Consider the following 24,372-nt stretch of genomic DNA (forward strand, 5'->3'; position numbering starts at 1 on the left):
TCTCACGTTGCTGCTTTTTCATACGATTTCATGAATATCCGCACAAAGACAAAGTGTCAAATTATTTTCTCATCAGGATCAAGCTCATCTCCTCTCAGCAGCAGAGGATCGGCTCTCACTGATTGTGTGTCTGGGTGGTTTTTTAAGGCTTCATGCTACATTTCTAACAAAAGTAATTTTCAAAGGCGGTTTTTTACTCAGATGGCAGTGGGAGAGGAGAGAGCAGCAGCAGCAGCCTCCAACACTCCCCTCTTTTGTTGTGAGGAGATGAGGGGGGTGTTGGCCTTGAGCTGGAGCTTCACAATGGATGTTTGTTTGAACTCACGAAGTAAGAGATGTTTCATCCCTTCTGTGTGGGTTGTATATGTTTATGTACTGTATATATATACGGGGACTTACGCCTTCAGTGCTTTTGAGCCTGGACATAGTGACAGGAATGATGTTTGATCAATTTAAACGTGGACTAGATGAGCTCAAGCTTCTACAATACGTATCACATCAAGTTCACATTACATGTAGGCCTATATGAGCTGATATTAACATTTTACATTTATGGGAGAGGTACAGAGCTGGCGTCAGGATGTTTTTAGCCTAGCTTAGCATAAAGTGGTGTGAGGGATGGCGTGTTTTTGTAAGCCAACCTGGTAGTTGGCATCGTCTTGGTTCCCTCGACAAAAAGATAGATAGATTTTTTAATTGGATTTTGGATTATTGATGAAAATACTCTCTGTGACAAACACAAGTTTATGGTAACTACATGTTTTGTTCAGCAAGATAATCTTCACAGATAAACGCCACTTTGGTGATTTTTGAAGTGTAAATTTAATCATTAGCAGTGAAAAGCTAATGTTATGCTAATGCTACTAACAGACGACATCACGGTCACATGACTTCAACTTCCTGGTCCTTTGCTGGAAGGAGAGAGGTCGAAGAGGTCAGTGTCTTTACCCGCAAAACCACAACTCACTCTGTCAGTTAACAGTTTAAGTCGCAACCAATGAAGCCAACCTATCAGAAGTGGAGTAGGGTGGGTCTTGGGCGAAGGGTAGGATCCATAGTAATGCACCTAGTACACCTGTCCAATATCTCCAGCTATAACACAGGCTTTCAGATACAGTTACTGAGCATGGTTTTAGATTTGTTTTGCTCAGTCACTGCCTCAGACGGTTGTTTACCAAGAAATAGTCACACTACACAACTCTTACGTTTGTATGACGACAATCCTTCAGTGTCAGAAATCTCATAGCCTATAGGGAGTAGTGAATGAGTGACCTGCTTGTACTTAGCACACACATGAGATTTAAATTAACCCTCTGAGCTAACGTTCGGAAAGAAAGCAAATCAATATATGTTCCAAGATGCTGAGCTGTTTCTTTACGCTGAATTTTCCCTTTTTCCACGTAAATGAAGGGGCGATAAAATAATAAGCAGTGTGTGTATATGTGTGTTCACCCGTGCATATGTGCCATGAGTGTTTCTTTGTTATTGTGGCTTCGGTGCAGGCGGGCGGCCGTGCTCGCCTATACGACAGAACAATAGTTCCCTCTGTGTGGCTTTGATCTAATGAGCGAGAGCGGGGGGTACGAGAGAGAACGACAGAGAGAGGGATGTTGTTCGGGAAGGCAGAGAAAAGAGATGCATTTACACTGAAATCATGCTGCCAGTCAAACAGCTACTACGAGAACTGATTACACTCTGACCAAAGAGCCTAGAATTATTTTGAAAGAAAATTAAAGTTGTCGGCTTCTCATTCACACGAGGTTACAGCACTAGCTGGCTGAGTTGATTAAAAATGAAGTCTTGTACATACCCTCATTATGTGTGTAGGTGCACAGCTACGCAGCTAGCTAGAGACTCTTAAGATAAACGTTGAAGACCGCAGGTGGAAGCAATTGTGACGAGAATATGGACAAATTCAATGAGAGTAAAGAGAAAGCAGAAACAGAAAATGAACTACAGTATAGTGCAGGTCTGCAGCACAGACATCGTTATCCTATGGTACGCCTGCTGTGCGCTACTGTCTTGTCCTTTCTAGCGATTTTTAAGTTTAAATATTTTTTTCCATTCATTAAAAATATGATGCCTGTTGCATACGCAGCCCCGCTCCACAGAATCCACCTCGCTGTATTTCCCAAAACACACTTTTACAAGGTGTTTATGAACACAGTCTCTGTGTGAACGGGGCCTCAGGTTGAAAAGATCATTTTCCAGTTGGGTCGCAGGTTAAAATAACTTAAATTTACCCAAAGCTAGCAGTTACACCAAAATGTCATCTGAGATATCAATAATGCAGATTTCTCTCAGTTGTCTACCAGGAAGTGACTGTGATTGTTAGCGTCACAAGACCAGATTTGGCCCAGATCTGGTTTATTTGGTTCGCTCTTGGCTGACATCTGGCCATGCTATGGTCTGCTTGTGGCAAGTATTGTTTCAGTATAGAAAAAGGACATTAAGACATTTGATAAGGTACTGTAACTATTCCACTATAGAGCTCCATAGAGCGCCAGCGAGTAAACTGTAAGGGTTTGACCCTACAAGCAAACCGTCTTACTACACTTGAAGTCAGGTGATTCTCTGTTAATGAAAAAATACAAATAAAAATGCGGCTGTAAGCAGAGAACTCCAGTCACACTGCAATCATCCTCTGACTCCAGTCTTAGTAGCTGTGAGACAGACTCAGGATCTCCTGTTTGAGGGTAAATGTCCCCCCGAGACATTTAGATGATGACACCGCTGCGTGTGCTCTGCAGGAGGAAATATTAAAAACCATTAACAGGTTCTCGGAGCGGACTTAAAGGTAATATAAACTGGTAATCCTCAGCCGGCCGGGGAGAGTTGGAGACCGGTTGTTTTGCTTCAGTCTGGGGGCTAATGTGTTTGTTATCACCTTGAGCAGATGGCTCAGCGTGGAGGAGAGATCCACGCACACAAACACACACTCGCAAACCACGTAAGCATTGTCACACATGCAAATCATGCGTGTGCACACCCAACACACATACTGTACTCACACATGAGCGCAGGAAAACACAGCCAACTACACACAAACACACACTATTGCACCCACAACCGCACACACATTATGTTTTTCAACATAATGCAGAACACACACACAAACACACACAATATATATATGGGAACCCACATCTTTAATCACACACCAGCAGCAACCTACACAGCTAGGACGACACAAACACACACATCACCTCCCACGTAACAAAGTTATACATGCCACACACACATTTACTTTATATACAGTCCCACATAAATAACAGTAACACAGCCAGACGACTTCCCACATCTTCACGGTTTATTCTGAATCCACGCTCACATTTGTTCAGTTTTGTTCCTCCTCTCCTCTCCCTCCTCCTCTCCTCTCCCTCCTCCTCTCCTCCTTCTCACCTCAATCATCAGTTATCGATCTGTCTCCAGGGAGGAGAAATCAGCCTCTCCTTCTTCTATTTATAGACGTAGGGAAGATCTTGGAGAGAGCTGCAACCTGTGAGAGAAAAGATGGAGTAGAAGCACAGATGCAACTGATACCGCGAGCTGGTGGGTAATTTGATGTCGAGGCGATACAAGAGTTGAATAAAGAAGGGAGCCTGTAAAGCAATGAACCTGCTTTTGTTCGGAGGATGTTTAGTTCACCGCGAGGCAAACACCGACACAACGACAACCACGCTGATATGCAAATGTAGGGCCGTTTTTCATATTTTTGCATATTTCGACTAAATATAAAAGTTACAAGGAGCTTCAGGGGTTGAGATCGACAATCCTGACGTGTGAGCCACATTTACGATCCATCTCAAAAATGCATGAAGGTCAATCTAAAAATAAGGCTGGTTTCAAAATCCTTGATAGGCTGACCTTTTGGAGACAAAAGGGGTTCGGCTGACAGGTTTCTGCTGGCTCGAAAAACGCACAAACAACTGATGTTTGTGTTCAGACATGGTTCTGTCTTTTTCTTAGAAGGGCACATCAATCCTTTAAGCTTGAACAGACTGACTCTGAATGTCAAACACTATCAGAATCACAGTCACGGAGATGTTGTAGATACGAGACATCAGATGATGGCTGAAATAATTACCAAGCAGCGGACAGAGAGATGACAGCTGCATGAGGAACGGAGTGGAGTGAGATACCTGTCTCAGTCCATCCAATGCCAGCAGCTCTCCTATCAGTAACCCTATCAGTAGACAAAAAGCCAATACATGTGCACGCTAATTATGTTGTGGTTAATACAAGGAACAAGGTCATTTATTCATCATTATACAACATAGCAACAATTAAAGTTTGTAAACTCCTTCATGCGACACAAATTACAGAACATATACACAGTTATTAATATACAAATATACATAAACACATACATACATACATTCGACATCTGGGAAACACTGTCCATCAACTTTGACTGTGTGTGAGCACCAAGCATCGATGTTATAAACACAGAGTCCGCCTCTCCTCGTCCAGCTGTAGTCCAGCGTTGTGGTGGAGACGGGTCTCTGTGGGCTCAACAGTCTCTGATTTCATGTTGTTTTTCCAGCCTGACTCCCATTTTGTCCAGTTCCTTTTCCTTCGACCAGACGTTAGCCAGGAGCAGCCTTAAACACAAGCTGGCAAGCATGGCTGTTATTCTGACTCTCTTCCTCCCTGAGGTGGTCCAAGCACTCAGGTTGGATGGTTGAAAGACGCCGTGGACTGTGATGGTCTCAAAGTCAGCTGCTCTTAATTCAGAACACCTGCTTTCTTCTCCAATGATGATGAAAAATCACAGTTAAAAAAAAACAGATGTAGCTTCATTGAGAGGAGCTACCGGCCGCTGCATCTTCATGCGCCGCCGTTGCCAATGCAAAATTCAGCTTTTATCAACCTGGTGACTCTCGGGACTACATTTATTTAGCACTTTTCTATTTTAATTGACCACCAGGCCTTGAATTAATGGACAACCCGCTCTACCTCCTTAGCTACTGCTTATGTTAACTTTGCACCTGCTGCAACCATGGCAGAGATTCAGGGAGAGAACTGCAGCAAAACAACATCAACAGCTTTCCCCTTCGTTCACTTGTCTCTCAATCCGACTGAAAGTACACCCTTACATGGTCACTATATGTCTCACTTTTTACAACATGGGATCTTTAAGCTTAGGGGAAGCGATGACAGTTATTAAAAATGCAAACATTAATAGCAGGTTTACATAAAGGACAAACTACTTCCTGCACTGGCACTGGATGTAAGTCACAGGTTGCAGAATGCTCCTAGAAACACTCGTCTGTCTTGCGTTTGCCCCATCAGGCGTTGCACATGGCCTCACACGCACGCCAGCAGCACTCTGCTGCTACTTTAAGGCATCACTCAGCAGAGCTGTGGTTAGTCACCCGTCCATGCAGACAGTGACTGCTCGCCTGAGACCAGTTTGCCTCGGGTGACCCATCTAAGATCAAGAGTCCTCCTGCTGCGGTCGCTGAAGCGTGCGACCCCTCACCTTCCAGGATAACAAAGTATTTCAGGCTTCGGTATAATAAACTGAAACGTAATGAAAAGGGTTGAAACTACATAATGGCGCAGAGAGCGAAGACTCGCACTGCTTTCAGTTCACAAACATCTTTTTAATGGTTCCTCAGGAGGTCGTCGTCTGTGGGAGCTTCGAGGAGTGATGAGTCTTTTCCTGAAATCCTGTTTCATTTCCTCTTTCCTATTTTCCCCAAAGGTTTTTTTTTATTTTTTTATCTTGCTCTCTGAAATTGTCGATCTGCTGCCGTTGGACTGTCATCAAACATACTGATGGAATGATTACTAAAAATATTTGTGTCGTTACTCAGAACTGAAAAAACACTCTGGCCCATCTTGAGAGCTTTTCTTCAGAAGCGACACCAGTGTTTACTCTCAGTCTTTGCTCTCCGGCTTCCTGCTTTTGTTCTTTTTTTAGACATGCTGGCAGTGAGGCTCGAGCAGCTCAATGTGAATGGATTTTAATACAGTTTGGCTCCTGATAAAGTAGTTGACCTGCCCTATCTAGGTGAGATTTGAGCAGCTGTCCAGATAAAGAAATTCAAGTCATTTTTTAAGTTGTGATGAAAAGGACGATGAGATTGAGTGTAAATGCTGTAAATTTCAGACGTTTCATGAGACGGCGGTCTTGATGGAGGAGCTGAGCCATAATGCAAAGCTCTGGACTCAAATATTCCTTTGGTCCCTCGGCTTTGTTATAATCCCTCGGGAACGACTGAAGGCAGCAAAAACAAGCAGCCAGGATACAAGGATGTTTCTCTGCTTGGTTGCTGTGTTTTATGAGCGTGTAAGGAGCTCATTGATCTGGAGGGACGTCCAAGTGCTGCTGCCCCTCGCTGAGGAGAGCCAGGTGGTTTCGGCAGCTGGTTGCTCAACCAACTTTGTTCAAGTAATCCTCAATCCAACCCACATGATGGTGACGTGAGGGATTTTATGCAAATGTGTCATAGCTCTGCTGGATCAAGTCTCAGTCAGTCTCACTGCAAATATTGGTTTTGGAAACCAACACCTAACTGTGGCCATATGCTTGTTTACTTACTGGCAACCAGCTTCTCTGGCAGAGACGGGCAGTAATGGCTCCAGGCAAGAGTGAGAAATATAGAATAGCTTTTGGAGACTTCGGAGCAAAAGTGTCATCATGTCACTGAATCTTGTGATGACAGCTGTACTGAAGTTTATGGGAGATGCATGGACTGAAACCCAGCATATCCACACCGTATGACTTCTGATGAAGAAATGAAAGAACGGGAAAGAAAAGGCTCATGTTCTGAGTGTAATGGAGTACTGTAGTAACGAGTCCTAAAACCCAGAAAGCATTTAGTATTTTTGCACATCCGGTAAAACATAAAATAAAATGCATCATTAAATGTCCCTCAGTCTAATTATAAAACTCTTCTGTGTGTTAAAAACGGTTAGCGGTTGTTAACAAGTGTCTGAATGAGACTACAGAGGTTGTCAGGGACATTAAACGTCCTCACAGCGAACAGAGACTCATCTACTCACTAGTCCGTCTTTACAGGCCCACTTTAGTTACACACTATTCTGACTCTGACTTTACAACTTGTGCATTGATCAGTTTATAGAAAACCTGTATAGTAATTGTGTAGTAAGATGCTTAGTTGTGGTGACGTTTAAGTCATGTGACCGTGATGTCGTCTGTTTGTAGCCTAACATTAGCTTTTTACTGCTACACATTTAATTTACGCTTCGAAAATCACACAAGTGGTGTTCATCTGTGAAGATTATCTTGATGAACAAAACGTGTAAATATCATAAACTTGTGAATTTGAGATTATTTTTGGCGGTAATCCAAAATCCATTTCAAAAATCTCATAAGCTTTTTGTCAAGAGAACCAGGGCGATGCTAACTACCGAGTTAGCCTACAGAAATACGTCATCCCTACACCACTCTATTGGAGTCTCAGTGATATTTGGTCGGACCTGCCCTGTTTGATCATGATATTTATCAGCCCTGTCAGTCATTTGGGAAGCGAAATCAATCATCACCTGACTCTCTGAAGTGTGTTCTTTCATTTTCCGGACGCATTTCTTCATCACAAGTCAGACGACGTAGATATGTTAGGTTTTTCTGTGTTTCTCCAAACATTTCCCATAGACTTCAATACAGCTGGCACCAAAGCAAGATTCAGTGGTGTAATGACCCTTCCTTCATTCTTAGCTTCCTTGGTTCAAACTGACCGTCAACGTCAGTTTCTTTTAGCCATGGCTGTAATCATTCCCTAATCTTAAAGGAACAGTTCACCTAAACACTTTAAAATCAGGAGTGAATGCCGTCTGTACAAGTTCACATTCAAGACAAAAGCCAGATGTTTTTATGGGTTTTTGTCCAGTGTAAAAGTGGCAGTAGTGTTATTATCTTTGCAAATTGTTAATATACAGTAGCTTTGCCCAACTTCTGAGAAGAAGCATAATAACCCTGAAACTGAAAGTTACGAAAGTAAGAAAGAAAACAGTACACATGGAAGTGGAAGGAGGAAGGCAGAGGGATTTATTTACTCGAGCACATCAAAGTAAACACACTATATGTCACCATCCTGAGGCTGAGTTTACACAGTATGACCCACTGTGATGAGACCCCAAAGCAGATCTAGGACTGACCCTGGTGAAGAGATCTCCGAGTCCCCCAAGACCCCCTCGGGGAAGCTGCTGGGCAGAGGAGTCTGGCTGGGATGGATGGATGGATGGATGGATGGATGGATGGATGGATGGATGGATTAGTCGTCACATAATCTTCTTACTCTCTTTTAATCTACCGAAAATGTACTGATGATTTCCTTTAATCTCCTCGTTGGCATTTGGCCATCATAATTAAGTGCCGGTGGCCACATGAAGTTTGCATAAGCTATAATTTGCTGGAAGGTTACTGGTTCACACACAAGCGTGTGGGAGTAGCATCACCGAGAGGGAAACAATGAATATATAATATCCTCTCCTCTTGAAACAAGTATCATCAACAGCTTTCATTAAAGTAATTAACTGGTGCAGGTTCCAGTGAAGCTGCTCTGTGGAGAGACTCACATCAGTGTCTTCACTAAATACTTAAAATCTCGTTGGATTTGAGAGGAAGCACAACACAACAAAAGAGAAATATAAGAGTATTTTGTATATTTTATCTGCTACCGTTCACTTTTTTAACCAATACCGGTACCTTGAGTTCGATACAGGTACCCAGCGGTACCATTTTTCTGTACTTAAATTTCTCTGTAGAAACAAAAAAAAGTAATTTCAGTTCTAACCAGTTATATCATTCCCTACTCGAGACAACATATCATATTTTCAAGTAACAATACGCGTCACGTCAGTTTTATTTCAGTAGTATCTCGCTGTACTGCATATAAATCTGGAAAATAAAACACTTTTTGACTTCTAAGTGCTGTATGGTAGTCGACTGGACTTGTTTCAGTTTCTTGAAGATGTTTCATTTCTCATCCAAGCACTGGAGGGGGGTCGCAGGCTTTTAAATCCTGTGTTGGTGTGTCCTTACAGAGTCGTTAAGTCACACGTGTGAGCTCTGAGTTTCAGAGGTGTTAGGGCCACTTGTGAACGTTTCACCTCTCATCCAAGAGGCTTCTTCAGATCTAACTAACTGGAGGGGAGTCACAGGCTTTTAAACCCTGTGTGGGAGTGTCCTTACAGAGTCGTTAGATGAGCCCTGACAACTTTTTGATGTAAACTGCTACGTTTAGCTGTTTCCTGCTGCATTAACAAAGTAATGAATAAAATAAGTAATACAACAAATAAATAAATGATTTATTTAGGCCCAACACCATCCTGCTGGCTCTGTCCGAACACCAACTCAAAGCGTCGCTATTCGACGACCCGGGAAGGTTAATAATCAACAATCTGTCTCTAGAATTGTCTACTTCAATATTGACATGTGTTTAAACTAATAAACATATGCAAGTCATTTCAGAGTCAAATGAAATATGTGGTCCTATCGCAGCACAATGTGACCAACCCAAAATAAAAAAGCGTCACACTCCTTTAAAATGGTGCAAGACTAATGAAAGAGACAAGTCCGTTTTTTAAGAAGTGCTTAACAGTGGTCCCTTTTCTTTTTTTAAAAATATATTTGCATGGACTAATTCTGCTCTAGTCTTTTCTGTTCAGCTCTGTTCGGCTGCTCCTCTCTGTGCTTAACTCCCATGGGTGCTCATTATGGAGGAGGTTTGTTTGATCTATTCTTTCATTGCTGTTTGAACCTGAAGCATCACACTCTCTGAGGAGTGCAGTCTGTCGACGTGACTCGTTAAAACTGCTGCCATTACACAGACAAACAAACACTATTTCTTAGTGCAAGCTGCCATTATGTGAACAAGCTTAACTGCTGCATTTTCAATTTAGTGTTTTTTTTTTTTTTTCTTTTTTACTTCAGGCTACAGGACGGAAAATAAAGTGAGCTAATATTCATAAAGGAAAGTTATAATATATGCAGCGAGCTGGTGCTGCAGCATCTTTTGCTTTTGCAGAATGGATTTCTCCCCCAGCTGCAGTGGGACAAGCAATCAGACAGAAACGATCAGTTGTGGCTCAGTGCCTTAAGTACAATTAACCGCTATAATTAGTTTCCATTTAAAAAGGTCGATTTAGTATAAACATACAAGAAGAACATTTAGTTTCTACAGTAAATAACTTCAAGGCCTCGGCACTGATGCGCGGCCGTGAAAATAGATTTAGAGCACAGTGAAGATTTAGAGAATACATTTAAAATCATCAGACTGGTGAAATGTTTCATCATTCAGTCTTGATGTCCTCATTCAGTGATGAAGAGGAGGCTGCCTCAGGTGAAGCAGGCAGCGCAGTCTGACACACATGCAGGTTTTCTGCTGTTGTACATGTTGTTAAAGGCAGCGTCAGGGCATCGTTTCCAGCCGTGTTTCCAATCTGATCTTTTCTAACAAACAAAAACAATGTACAGGATCGTGACTGACACCATGAATTATTGTACGTCTTATGTATTAACACATCGATACATCTTGATACTGAATATCTGAAACGGTTTTAAAACACATTTTCTGCAGCATCGATACCACTGACTGTATAAAATAGTGGGCAGAGCCACCGTGACGCCACCCACGGGTTTCTGAAGTGGGTGGTACCGGCCGTCGCCATCTTGGCAGCGCCTGACTCCGCCTAACGCTCGGCCCTCTGCAGAAGCTCCGGCTGTCTCCTCGCCGGCTCCAGCAGCCGTCTGCCGGTTAACGCTTAACAGAGTTGCTCGTTAATCCAAAACACGGCCTCTTACCCTCCACTTCCCGGCCTTTCAGTCCAATTAACTGCACAGAATGACATATATAACGTGTCCGATATCTACATTAAAATCCTCCAGAAGGCATCAACACCATAAATACAGCAGAGAAATCAAGTTCAGGGACTGGAATCAGCTGAGGTGAGACCCAGCAGACAGCTCGGGGCTACCTGTCACTCAAAGCGTCCACGCCCCTAATTATGCGTAACTTTAGGCCTTATTATGATCAAAAACGAGTGAGTTATATGAAAATTCACCCCCGTACAGTTGTCATGAAGGGATAAATTATGTATGAAGGCCAAAAACATTTTTGTACCAGGCTGTAAACATGTTTATTTCTGCTGTAAAGTTGGACTTTTTAACAAATCGGCTTGACTTCTCGATTTGCTTTTGCAGCCTCCGGTGGCCACTCAAGGAACTGCAAGTTTTTGGTACTTCTGCATTGGCTTCATTTCTCAGATCCGGAGGTTGTTGCTCGATCGAGACACACGCACCAGCTGAAAGTCTCCACCTCGCTCTTCTCTCCAGCAGCGAGTTGACACATTTTTAAAGGCCTGAGCTAAAGAGGCAAAAAACAGATATTTCTAAAAGGTGTGATATTTAAAGCTCGGGGTGGTGAATTAATCAAGACGCATTTTTTGTTTTATTTATAGAAGGTTTTTTTTAACATCCTGACAGCTGTGACAAAATAAAAATAAAAAATCCAGTATCTGTGGCGGCTGCAGGCCTCGAATAATCCTTTCGTTTCAAAAAAGATTCATTGGATTACCTGACTGTCTCTGAGGGGAGGAGGTGGGATTTTTTTCAGTTTTAAAATTTAGCTTGCTTTACCGGTTTCTACAATCTCACCAACCCCAGGTTTCATGTTTGCTACAGTATTTCTGCTTTTCTCTTCTACTTGTCAAGAAAAGTTTCTCGTCGTCATGCTATAGCCTTGTTATTTTCCTCTTTTAATACAAATCTTTCATCCCCTCAGTGTTTTCCCCCCCGTGGTATTAAATATAAACATTTTCTCCAGGTATTGTCTAATGTGTGAAAAAACAAAAAGCGGACATTTCATCTCTCTTCAGAGCGGCTTCACAAGTTCTGTTGATGGGTTTTGAACAGTCAAAAATAATCTTTCAGTACTAGTCAGTCCTGCCTGCTATCCTGATTCACTCGTGTCTCATAAAAAATTAATGAAGGCCAAACTTTGTTTTGCATCGTGCTGCGTTCGCCGGCTCTTCCCCTCCAGGGAGGATGTTGGCTGGGGGAACTACGCTTGTTGCTTGGACACCAGAGACGGCAGCTCATCTCCCACCAGCCGTCAGCAATTGGTTTTTCTTGTGAACGTGAAGATATTTTTCACCCTGCATAACCATTTTTATTTTGTCCGGGGAATCCTGGAAACAATCCTCGACCATTATAATTAGTTTATTACTGAAAGGACGGAGCAGATAGCGAGCGATGAAATCAGTGAGACGCTCTAAATAAAATCTATAATTGGTTCGTAAACCCACGCAGTGTACTGTCATTTCATGCCAAGCACAGTGGAGGAGGATAAATATTTGGACCTCATTTTTGCTGTGGGGGCAAAAGTGAACTTGGGAAGGAAAACACAAAGAGGAAAAAGCCTTGTGGGTCTTTAAAAAAGTAGTTTTTAAAAGATGTAATCATCACTCAAATTGGATACACATACTGTATGATCATTTTTACTTAATGCAAAAATAATTAGATTTATGAAGTACTTCCCATCTCAGTTGCTGCCTGCAGTCTGCTCCTTTTACTGTCATCAGATCAGCGTTTTTTTTCCGATCGTGTTTTGTTTCTCCTCCTCTGTTTTGTTTGTATGTGCTGCACTGCTGAGAGTTCACTTGTGTGGACTCTTGCCAAAGATGAATTATTTTGTCACGGTCACACACTTTTTTTGTGAAATTATGGCCTTGTGCACCTCGAACACTCTTCACACTTCAGCTAGAAAATTCCGACCTCTGACTTTGACTTGAACGCAGCATAAGCTCCTTTTAAAGCCTCCTCCTCTCTCAGATGAATTAAAGTGATTGGATCGACTCGTTGATGGGTCGCAGGCTGGAGGAGGGACGAGTGACGACAGAAGGAAGCATAACAATAAAATACCTGAACTTCAATCATTGTCAATAAAACTGCTGAAGCAACTTGAACAAGGGGGGAAAAATCTCAAACAGCAAATCCACATTATCAAGGTGAATGAGGAGCAGCTCCACCGCTAGATACTGAACTTTATTTACACAGCACCTTTCATACAAACATGCAGCCCAAAGTGCTTCACAGCAGAACTGAAAACAACACAACACAAAAAATAAAAATGGACAACTAAAAATTACTAAATAAAATCTGAAAAATCAACAAACAAAGTAAGTACAGTGACATAAAATAAACACCATTGATAAAAAATAGTGTAAAGACAATGATTTCAGACGGATCATATATTCCATACGGTCGTATTTTCCTCCTGCAGGTTGATAAACTGCACCGACCGTGTTGGCGGCGGCCGCTCTGGTCTGGTCGCTCTGTACATGATTGGCTGTGTGTCTTTGTTGTCGGGGTGCTTTGAGAGCGCTGACAGCTCCACCTGAGTGTGTCTGCTTCCTGCCGCTTCATTAGAGCAGGACAATGAGACAATGAGAGCGCTTGTCTCTGCTAATAAAAGAAACATTAATACGTCCTCTACTGAGAGCGATCTGCTTGAATAACCCAAACACAGCACAGGGAGTGTGTGTGTGTGTGTGTGTGGGTCTGTGTCTGTGTGTGGTTTGTCTTTAGGCACATTTGTAGAAGCCTATTTAAGTGCTATAGAAAAAGCAACTGGGCTTGCTTGAGGTCTTCCAAGAGGTACGGAAGCCCTGAAGGGGGAAGTGAAGAAATGTTTTATTTTCTGAGTCTGATCTAAAGTGTTTTCTCTCCTGTGTTCATGACTTGAGAACTGGTGAGAAAAAAAGTTTTGCAAGGATAATCTTTCAAAGAAAGAATTGTGTGAAACCAAATTAAGAAAAAACTTTTTGGAAGAAAAAGAAGAATTTAATTTGTGAAACAAAAACTTCTCCAGGAGAAAAAATAAATTTCATGTGTAAAACAGAGTGATTTTTTTCCCCAGAGAAATTTTATTTGTGAAACCGAATGGGGAACAAAAAAAAATTCCAGGATAAAAACAAAAGTTAATACTGAGGGATTTTTTTTTCCAGGACAAATGTTTGTTTTTTATGTGTGAAACCAATAAAAACAAATTCCAAGACAGCAAAAAAATTCATTTGTGAAACTAAATGAAAAAAAAAAAAAAAAAGATTTCAGGACAAAAACAAAAATTCAATTTGTGAAACCATGTGGGGGACAAAAAAAAATTCATAAGTGAAACAAAGTGGAAAAATGTTTTTTCCCCGGGACACATTTTTGTTTTTCATGTGTAAAACCAATAATAATTTTTAAAAAATTAAAATAAAAATTCAGCGAAATGGACTGATTTTTTTTTTCTGGGACAAATTTGTGTTTTTCAGTGGCGCTCATTAGCTCAGTTGGTTGAGCGGGCATCCAATGTGCAGAGGCCTCATCCTCGCTGTAGCAACCCGGGGTTTGAGTCCGACCCGTGGCCCTTTGCTGCATGTCACCCCCCCTCTCTATCATCCTGTTTCCTGTCATGTCTGAGCTGTCCTATCAATAAAGCTATAAAACAAGGACAAAAAAAAAAAAAAAAAAAAAAAATTCTGACTCTGAGTGATTGTTTTGTTTTTCATGTGTGAAACCAATAATAGTGAAAAAAAAATGTCCAGGACATCAAAAAAAAAAAAAAAAAAGTTGTGAAATGAAGTGATGTGGGGGACGGGTTTTATGTGTGAAATCATATTTAAAAAATCCAGGACAAAAAAAATTTCATTTGTGAAACCAAATGAACAAAAAAACATTAGAGTGATGAGAGAGTGATGAAAGTGATTTTTTTTTTTTTTTTTTTTTTGTGTGAAACCAAGAAAAATAACAAAATAACAAAAATTTATTCGTGAAACTGATTGAATTTCTTGAGCAATTTTTGGGGGGGACAAAGTTTTGTTTTTCATGTGTGAAACCAAGAAAAAGAAAAAAAAAATTCCAGAAGAAATAAAAATTTCCAAATGGAAAAAAAAGTCCAGAAGACAAAAATAAATGCAATTTGTGAAAAAAAAGTGGGGGGAAAATTTCCAGGACAAGAACAAACATGTGTGAAATCGAGTGAATTTTTCTTTATTTATGTGTGAAACCAATAATTTAAATTTAAAAAATGTCCAGAACAGTACAGTAAACAGTAAAAAAAAAAAAATTGTGAAATGGAGTTATTTAATTTCTTTGTAGGTGCATTTTTTTGTTTTTCATGTGTGAAACCAACAAAAAAACATCCAGGACAAAAAAAAAAAATGTAATCTGTGAAACCGAACGAAAAAAAATGTCCAGGACCAAAATAAAAATTAATTCATGAAACCCAGTGGACAAAGAAATTCCAGGACAGAAAAAAGTGAAAAGAGTTAATTTTGTTTTTCCCAAGACACATTTTTGTGTTCATGTGTGAAACCAAGCAAAAAAAAAAAAAAAATTAATAAAAATCCAGGACAAATAATTTTTTTTTCATATTTAAAAAATCCAGGACAAAAAAAATTTCATTTGTGAAACCAAATGAACAAAAAAACATTAGAGTGATGAGAGAGTGATGAAAGTGATTTTTTTCGCCCCAAGACAATTTTTTGGGATTTTTTGTGTGAAACCAAGAAAAATAACAAAATAACAAAAATGTATTTGTGAAACGGATTGAATTTCTTGAGTAATTTTTTGGGGGGACAAAGTTTTGTTTTTCATGTGTGAAACCATATTAAAAAAACCCAGGACAAAAAAAAATTAATTTGTGAAACCGAATGAACAAAAAAACATTTTCAGAATAAAAAAACAACTAATTTTTATTTGTGAAACTGACCGAAAAAAAAAAAAAAATGTCCGGGACAAAAACAAAAATTCAAACAAAAAGTGAAAAAAAGTGAATTTTTTTCCCCTCCAAGACAATTTTTTGTTTTTTTTGTGTGAAACCAAGAAAAATAACAAAATAACAAAAATGTACTCGTGAAACTGATTGAATTTCTTGAGCATTTTTTTGGGGGGACAAAGTTTTGTTTTTCATGTGTGAAACCATATTAAAAAAATCCAGGACAAAAAAATTTAATTTGTGAAACCAAGACATTGTTTTGTTTTTCATGTGTGAAACCAAGAAAAAGAGAAAAAAAATTCAGGAAGAAATAAAAATTTCCAAATGGAAAAAAAAAGTCCAGAAGACAAAAAGAAATGCAATTTGTGAAAAAAAAAGTGGGGGGAAAATTTCCAGGACAAGAACAAAAATGTGTGAAATCGAGTGAATTTTTGTTTATTTATGTGTGAAACCAATAATTTAAATTTAAAAAATGTCCAGAACAGTACAGTGAACAGTAAAAAAAAAAAATTGTGAAATTGAGTTATTTATTTTCTTTTTAGGTGCATTTTTTTGTTTTTCATGTGTGAAACCAACAGAAAAACATCCAGGACAAAACAAAAAATGTAATCTGTGAAACCGAACGAAAAAAAATGTCCAGGACCAAAATAAAAATTAATACATGAAACCCAGTGGACAAAGAAATTCCAGGGCAGAAAAAAGTGAAAAAGAGTTAATTTTGTTTTTCCCAAGACACATTTTTGTGTTCATGTGTGAAACCAAGCAAAAAAAAAAGAAAAAATTAATAAAAATCCAGGACAAATATATTTTTTTTAATTTGTGAAACCAAATTAACAAAAAAAGAAAAATTACCAGAGAAAAAGAAATGCAATTTGTGAAATATAGTGGGGAAATAAAATTACAGGACAAAAAAAAAACAACAACGTGAAACCAACTGAACAAAAAAATTATTTCTAGGACAAAAAAAAAAAAAAAAAACGGTGGGGGGGTTGTTTTTTATGTGTGAAATCATATTTAAAAAATCCAGGACAAAAATTTTTTTATTTGTGAAACCAAATGAACAAAAAAACAGAGTGATGAAAGTGATTTTTTTCGCCCCAAGACATTTTTTTTTTTGTGTGTGTGAAACCAAGAAAAAAAACAAAATAACAAAAACGTATTTGTGAAACGGATTGAATTCCTTGAGTTTCTTGAGTAATTTTTTGGGGGGACAAAGTTTTGTTTATGTGTGAAACCATATTAAAAAAGTCTAGGACAAAAAAATGTTATTTGTGAAACCGAATGAACAAAAAAACATTTTCAGAATAAAAAAATAACTCATTTTTTTTTGTGAAACTGGCCGGAAAAAAAAAAATGTCCGGGACAAAAACAAAAATTCAAACAAAAAGTGAAAAAAAGTGATTCCCCCCCCCCCCCCCCCCCCCCCCCCAAGACAATTTTTTGTTTTTCATGTGTGAAACCAAGAAAAAGAAAAAAAAAATCCAGGACAAAAACAACAAAAAAAATATCTGTGAAACCAAATTAACCAAAAAAAATTCCAGAAGAAATAAAAATTTCCAAATGGGAAAAAAAAAAAGTCCAGAAGACAAAAAGAAATGCAATTTGTGAAAAAAAGTGGGGAAAAAATTTCCAGGACAAGAACAAAAATGTGTGAAATCGAGTGAATTTTTGTTTATTTATGTGTGAAACCAATAATTTACATTTAAAAAAAAGTACAGTACAGTAAACAGTAAAAAAAAAAAAGTGAAATTGAGTTATTTATTTTCTTTTTAGGTGCATTTTTTTGTTTTTCATGTGTGAAACCAACAAAAAAACATCCAGGACAAAAAAAAAAATTTAATCTGTGAAACCGAACGAAAAAAAATGTCCAGGACCAAAATAAAAATTAATACATGAAACCCAGTGGACAAAGAAATTCCAGGACACAAAAAAGTGAAAAAGAGTTAATTTTGTTTTTCCCAAGACACATTTTTGTGTTCATGTGTGAAACCAAGCAAAAAGAAAAATTAATAAATATCCAGGACAAATATATTTTTTTAATTTTTGAAACCAAATTAACAAAAAAAGAAAAGTTACCAGAGAAAAAGAAATGCAATTTGTGAAATAGAGTGGGGAAATAAAATTACAGGACAAAAAAAACGTGACAGCGTGAAACCAATTGAACAAAAAAATTATTTCTAGGACAAAAAAAAAAAATTCATAGGTGAAATAGAGTTTAGAGAAACAATGATTTGAATATGCCAAATACATTTAATTATTGGAATTTGATTATTTGTCTCATTGTTTCATGTTTCTGCAGACACGATGCTGCTCCCAGCGAGCCTGCTGATTGGCCTGCTGTGCCTGAGCCATGCAGGCGGTGCGTGGGGTTTTGCCCGTCTGCTGGAGGACGTCGAGCTTCGCTCAGCGTTCTCTGTTGCTCGCACCAACAGCATGGAGGGCGGGCCCAAGATGACCGTGACCTTTGACACCGTTTATGTCAACATCGGCGGGGATTTTGACCCCAAGGCTGGCTTGTTACGCTGTCGTATCCCCGGGGCCTACTACTTCTCCTTCACAGTGGGCAAGTTCCCACACAAAGACCTGTCGGTGATGCTGATGAAGAACAGAAACGAGGTGCAGGCCATCGTGTACGAGGAAAACGCAGGAGAGGAGAGGAAGGTAGGATTCACACCGCTGAACCAACGCTCGCCTCCAGTTTTTGTCAGCAGTTGTGTTTGTCTTACGAATGGCTGTTTCCTGCTTGGAGCTCCGACTAAGCCAATCAGAGCATTTGTGGGAGGGCTCATAGTTATCAGACGGGCGATGGTGATATCCTAAATTCAACAAATCCCTTAAAATAAGATGCCCAACTGGACGGCAAAGTCTCTTCATCATTAGTTTATAAGAAGCTAAGGTTGCTAAACTGGAAAAGTAAGGAAGCACCTACACTTCAAAAATGGAAAACACAAAATGCACTGTTTGAGCATTGACAGGACAGTGACAAAGAAAAACAACATCTTTTATTATCATTTTAACCCATTAGTGACTAAAGACTATGACTTCTGTATGTTAAGGAAACCCCACAGATGTTTTCAAAACCAAAAAAATCACAGTGGAAACTGTCAGGACACGTGACAGAATTGAAATGTTTTACTTCACATGTTAATTAAAAAACACAAAAAGTCACAAAAACCCCTTACACTCTGACTGAGCTGAAAAATGTAAACAGATTTGTGTTTCAATCGATGACCAGAACAAGTCTCTCATCGAGTCAGCCTCTGGTTTAAATAATGGCTGAATCCTGTTGCAAGGTGGATTTTCCCCGCTGAGGTCATGTCAAAGGTCTTTTATCATGTCAGCTGTCCTCCAGTACGGCACGGCTCTTATCACAGAGGCTGTGTTTGTGTTGGGATGCTGAATGAAACCAGAACAGAGGGGATTACACACCAAATTCCCCTGAATGAGAAGCTGCGTGAGGTAGATGATCGGATTATGTTTGGTGTCGGAGCCTCGATGTGAAACAGACCTGGATGTGACTCGGCGGCTCAGATAATAAAGTCTGCTTCCCTCCTCAGGTGCAGAGTCAGAGCGTGATGCTGCAGCTGGAGTTTGGCGACACCGTCTGGCTCCGTCTTCATGGCGACCCTCGCTACGCGCTCTACAGCAACACCGGACACTACACCACCTTCAACGGTTACCTCGTCTACCCCGACACCTACGGCTACCAGACACACCACCACCCACACCGTCCAGACAACGTCCCCCTGCTAGACAGTAACCAGGCCACAGAGCACGTCCAGTCCGACACACGAGGCACGGTGGAGGAGAAGGAGCTGCAGCACAGGGAGGAAGAGGAGGAGGAGGATGATGACGAGGAGGACGACCAGAGATCTGCCTTCTCGGTGGGGCGTACGCAGAGCATCGTGGGAGTCGACCAAGTGGGGTTGCCGCAGCACCAGCCGGTCAGCTTCGACACAGCGTTCGTCAACATCGGAGAGGACTTCAACGTGACGGAGGGCGTGTTCACCTGCCGCGTCCCCGGGGCGTACTACTTCTCCTTCAACGTGGGCAAGCTGCCGCAGAAGACGCTGTCCGTCAAGCTGATGAAGAACCGTCTGGAGGTGCAGGCGATGATCTACGACGACAGCCAGGGCGAGAAGGCTCTACAGAGTCAGAGCCTGATGTTGTCGCTGAAGCCCGGAGACACAGTCTGGCTCTACTCCCACCAGAGGGATGGATTTGGGGCCTACAGCAACCACGCCAAGTACATCACCTTCACCGGCTTCCTGGTTTATCCAGACTTCCCCACCACCACCACCGCCACCACCAGCCAATCATATGCAGAAAAGAAGCCCTAGCTGCAGCACATGGGCTACGGACTGAACATTGTGGGAGGAATTCATGCCGAGTGGAAAAGTCTCAGAGGCCACAAAAAGGCGTTTGACCGTTTCTGAGCTGAGTGGAGAAAACTGGTGATGAATGTTGCTGCGTGGCCGTCGGTGAAGCTTCCTCTTCATGTGAATTCCTTCACAAAGTAACGGGGACCTTGGACTGAGCGCGGAGCTTAAAGGAGGAGTTCACCGTAAAATGAAAATTCAGTCATTATCTCCTCACCCTCGTGCTGATGGAAAAGTCGGGTGACGTTTCGTAGTCCACAAAACATTTCTGCCATTTTCTGACCAGAATAAACTACAGTGGAGACACAAGTCATCAATCTGACTCCAGTTCTGTGAAGCTCCAGAAATGTTTTGCGAACTACGAAACTTCACCTGACTTTTCATCAGCGTGGCGGTGAGGAGCTAATGACTGGATTTTTAAAAATTAAATGAAAATCCTTTCAATTTCCAGCTAATGGCCTCCCTGGATGTGACTTCATCGAACTGTAATGTGATGAAACTCTGTCTGTGATGAAAACTCGGTCATTACCTGCTCACCTCTGTGTCAGCCCAACTCTCATGTAGCTGTGTACGACCACACGAGGAGTTAGCGATTGTACTTCTGTGTCAGCGGGATCCTTTTTTACAGCTCAGCTGTCCACTGTTAGCACAACATGATGAGTATTTATATCCTAATTTATTGCACTGTGGGTGATAAAGTTGACACATATCCTCTGGTGCAAATCAGTCTCATTATCAGGCTCAAAGAAAATGTTGATTAAAATAAAATGTGATGCACATTTTATTCTGTTTTTAAACTAAAGGCCATCCTCATTAGCTGCAGTAGAAGGGGGATTTGTAATCCTTCCTATTGTCATACTTGCCAGCCCTCCTGATTTCCCCGGGAGACTCCCATTTTTACATTTCCCTCTCCTAGTGTCCCCCTGGGGTCACAATCCTCCTGCATTTCTTCCAATTTGAGACACATTTTCACACCTTTTCCCCTTCTTAGTTATCACAACGTGTTTCTGGCTCGGTACAGAATGCAGTCTACTCCTCAGCGATCGTGAAAGGGAAAAGAGAAAGAAAGTAAATTTAAGACGTCCTGGAAAGAAGGATTCTTGTTTCGTACAGAAAGTTTTAAAAGAAAGGGGGAATGCATTTTGTAAAATCTGCTGCCTCGATCACACCGACATCGATCACCACTGAGAGGCTGATAGACGCAGGGCGGTGCCGTGCACAGACTCTGTGAGGGGCAAATATCCTGATATTTTTTGAGGAAATGCCTTGACAAGATGACTATTGGTACATTCAGAGAATATTAACACAAAGAGATTTCTGATTAATAAGTAGTAAGTTCAGAAAATGTCATCACTTTACTGTAATGCTGCCTTTAAAACCAGATATGAAATATCTCGGATGTAAAGAAATCCAGAGTCTAAGATGATTTGTAGTCTGACGTCATGATAACGACATGATAGTTGTGGCTGACAGGGAGCTGAGGAGGTAATGTGAAGTGGAAGAGAAGTATTTCTGAGTGCATTTGTTCTCCTCGTCAAAGACTTGGTGTTTCTGCTCGTATGTAAAAAGTCACCTTCCTTTCTTTATGTCTTTTGAGGCATGTGAAAACGATATGAACAGTGTGTTTTGTGTCAAAATAAGTCTTTTTCCTTTCTTCATTTTGGAGTGACACTCGGCCACAGAGGACGACAGGACAAAAAAACGGACACGGTTTTTGGGGAAGTGCGTCTCCATCCTGTACAGACTGTTGACCACATGCCGCCTCTGAGCCTGCGGGGATCCGGACCGTAATTTGATTTCTAATTCTAGCAGCGTTTAATACATTTCTTCAGATGGCGACCACTGTGGGGAAAATTGAATTGCTTCTCCCGGGCCGCTCTAATATGCATGTCTGTTTAATTTCACACCGCCGGGAGAAAGATGATGCTGTTGAAATTGTGATGAACCTTAACTTTATGAAATCACCTTCACTGGTGAAGAGTGCAGTGAAGCTTCACCGTGATGGAACATTTACATTTTCTTTTTATTAGACTCAACCGGATGTGAATTTCTGATTTAAACACCACCAGTGTACTGCGAGCAGACCCGTTTACTTTTAGAAGACGACGACACTGTTTTCAGTTTTATGACTTCACATTAGGATATATTGGACTGCACTTTTAAAGGGATGCTTCGCCTCATTTCTGCTGCCGCTTCAATACAAGAGAGGTGGAAATAGTTTTGGTTTCGGTGCTCAAAGCACTGAAAAGAAACACCAATCTATAATTTGGATCGCTTGTGGAGAATCATCACCAGATCTTTGGAGCATTTTAGCATCTTTTATCTCAATGTGTTGGTTTTAAAGCCCAGAATGAATCACTGATCTCGTTAAATTTGTTTCCAGCAAAAACAAAACAACACAAAGCTCGCCAAACCAACTTGAAGCTTCTTACCCATCACAAATGACAGACGGTTAGCGACTAGCTGCTGAACACAGTGGAGCGTCTCATTAGAAGATATCTACGGAGGCCCAGAGGGGGCAAGAGAAGACATTTTTTTCTGGTGATCCATTTTCACGGTCTGATCTCAATTATTTTCTCTCCTGTGTTTATGACTTGAGAGCTGGTGGGAAACAAAGTGTTGCCAGGATAATTGTTCCCTTAATTATTTTTTCTATCTGTGAAAACATGAAAAAAAAATCAAGAGAAAAAAATTCTGATGTGTGAAACAGTGGGGAAGATATTTTGTTTTAATTAATGGAAGTGAGTGAAAAATAAAAAAATTCCTGGAGCTTTTTTTTTTCTTTGTCTCAAAAAATCATGAGAAATGGTTTCACACATTTCTCCCCACCAGTTCTCAAGTCACAAACACACACAAAAAAACAATTTAAAACAGGAAAAAAAAGTCTTCACTTGACCCTCAGGGCTTCCGTAGATCACCTGGTTGGTGAGAAAAAGAAAAAAGAAACAAAAATGCGAATAAGAAATAACTGGTGAAAGTTCATGTTCATTTTCTTTCAACCCAAAACTAAAAATCACAAAAAGTCGTGGACTGATACTTACTCCTCTACAGACCTCGACTACATCCACACATGTGGCACAACATTAAAATCGTTTTGTTTTGATATAAAATCCTGAATGATGGTCAAATCAAACACTATGGAGACAAACTGACGATGTGGCCATACTGTGAGTCAGAGTGGTGAAAACTGAGTTTTTCCTCCAGCTCATGAAAACGGTTCACCTCACAGTGATCTCTCTGGCTCGGGGGAAATGGTCTCACACTTCCTCTGAAAACTAATACCAGACGGTGCGCGTCAGACTTCACACTCTCACCAGGCCTCTCTGCACCACACGGTTACTAATCCACAATTTCCCGTCCTGTGCGGCTGCACCGACTTTTGAGAAAGTGACAACATTTTGGACAATGAGATGCTAATTTTTTTTTCACACTATGAAATTACACTGCGAGTGTGCCTCATTTCAGATAATAATGTATTCTGTCACAGTCTCACCTCTGGTGGTTTCTCTAATTCAGCCTCAGTGAGAGAGCAGTGCACGGGGGTGGACCTGCGATTGCTTCAGTTTTACATTGCAACAGTCCTGACCCAGTTCAGAGAATCAGTGCGTGAAGGTGATACCTGACTCGTGGTGTGTGAAGTGACTCATATCTGACACAGTCAGAAGCTCGTGTGATGCATGCATATAACTGAAAATACTTTGAATTAAAAAGATGACGGCTGAACAGCTTCACAGGCCCAGTCGCCGCCTGTTAACTGTGTATTTTTCTTATGAATTATCTGTACAGTAACTGACGATATGTTGGATGTTTCTGGTCTGTGCTTCTTTCTTTCTGATAACCCTGATGGGAGACTGATCATCGTGTATTAGAAACTCTGTGACGTGGGTCAGAATGTAGTTTAAAAATCACTTCCTGGTTACGGCTCCCAAAAAGCACAAATCCAACCATGATGGAAAATAACAAAGAATATCAGAAAGCGTTCTGACCCACGTCTCGTTTTCAGTAGTCTGGCTCATGTTGATTCTTTGAACTGTTTTCAGTATTTCTTACATGTAAAATGAATGCTTGTTTGACAAAATAAAAAAATAAGAAATGAACAGTCTGAACTGTTTCAGTCAGAAATCACAGACAGTATTTACATTTCCAGCAGCACGGCTTCGCTCTTTATTTTACATTGTGTGCTGCAGCACCACCTGCTGGGCGAAGCTAGTATGGCAGATTTACATGGCAGCAGAAGTTGAGAAGGGATCCGACATGTG

At 40.6% G+C, this 24,372-nt stretch overlaps 1 protein-coding gene across 2 annotated transcripts in view; it reads left to right on the plus strand.

Moving 5' to 3' along the window:
• c1qtnf4 (C1q and TNF related 4) overlaps positions 1-24,210 on the plus strand; it is a 37,302-nt gene extending 13,092 nt beyond the window's left edge. For both annotated transcript variants that reach the window (XM_084347778.1, XM_084347777.1), the window contains exons 2-3: positions 18,034-18,395; positions 19,292-24,210. In XM_084347778.1, coding sequence (XP_084203904.1) covers positions 18,039-18,395; positions 19,292-20,074 — 1,140 coding nt within the window. In that variant the 5' untranslated portion in view covers positions 18,034-18,038 and the 3' untranslated portion in view covers positions 20,075-24,210. The remainder of the gene's footprint in view (positions 1-18,033; positions 18,396-19,291) is intronic.
• Positions 24,211-24,372: the final 162 nt, after the last annotated feature.

The sequence above is a fragment of the Pagrus pagrus genome, assembly GCF_965226575.1.
Source record: "Pagrus pagrus genome assembly, chromosome: 1".
NCBI lineage: Eukaryota > Metazoa > Chordata > Actinopteri > Spariformes > Sparidae > Pagrus > Pagrus pagrus.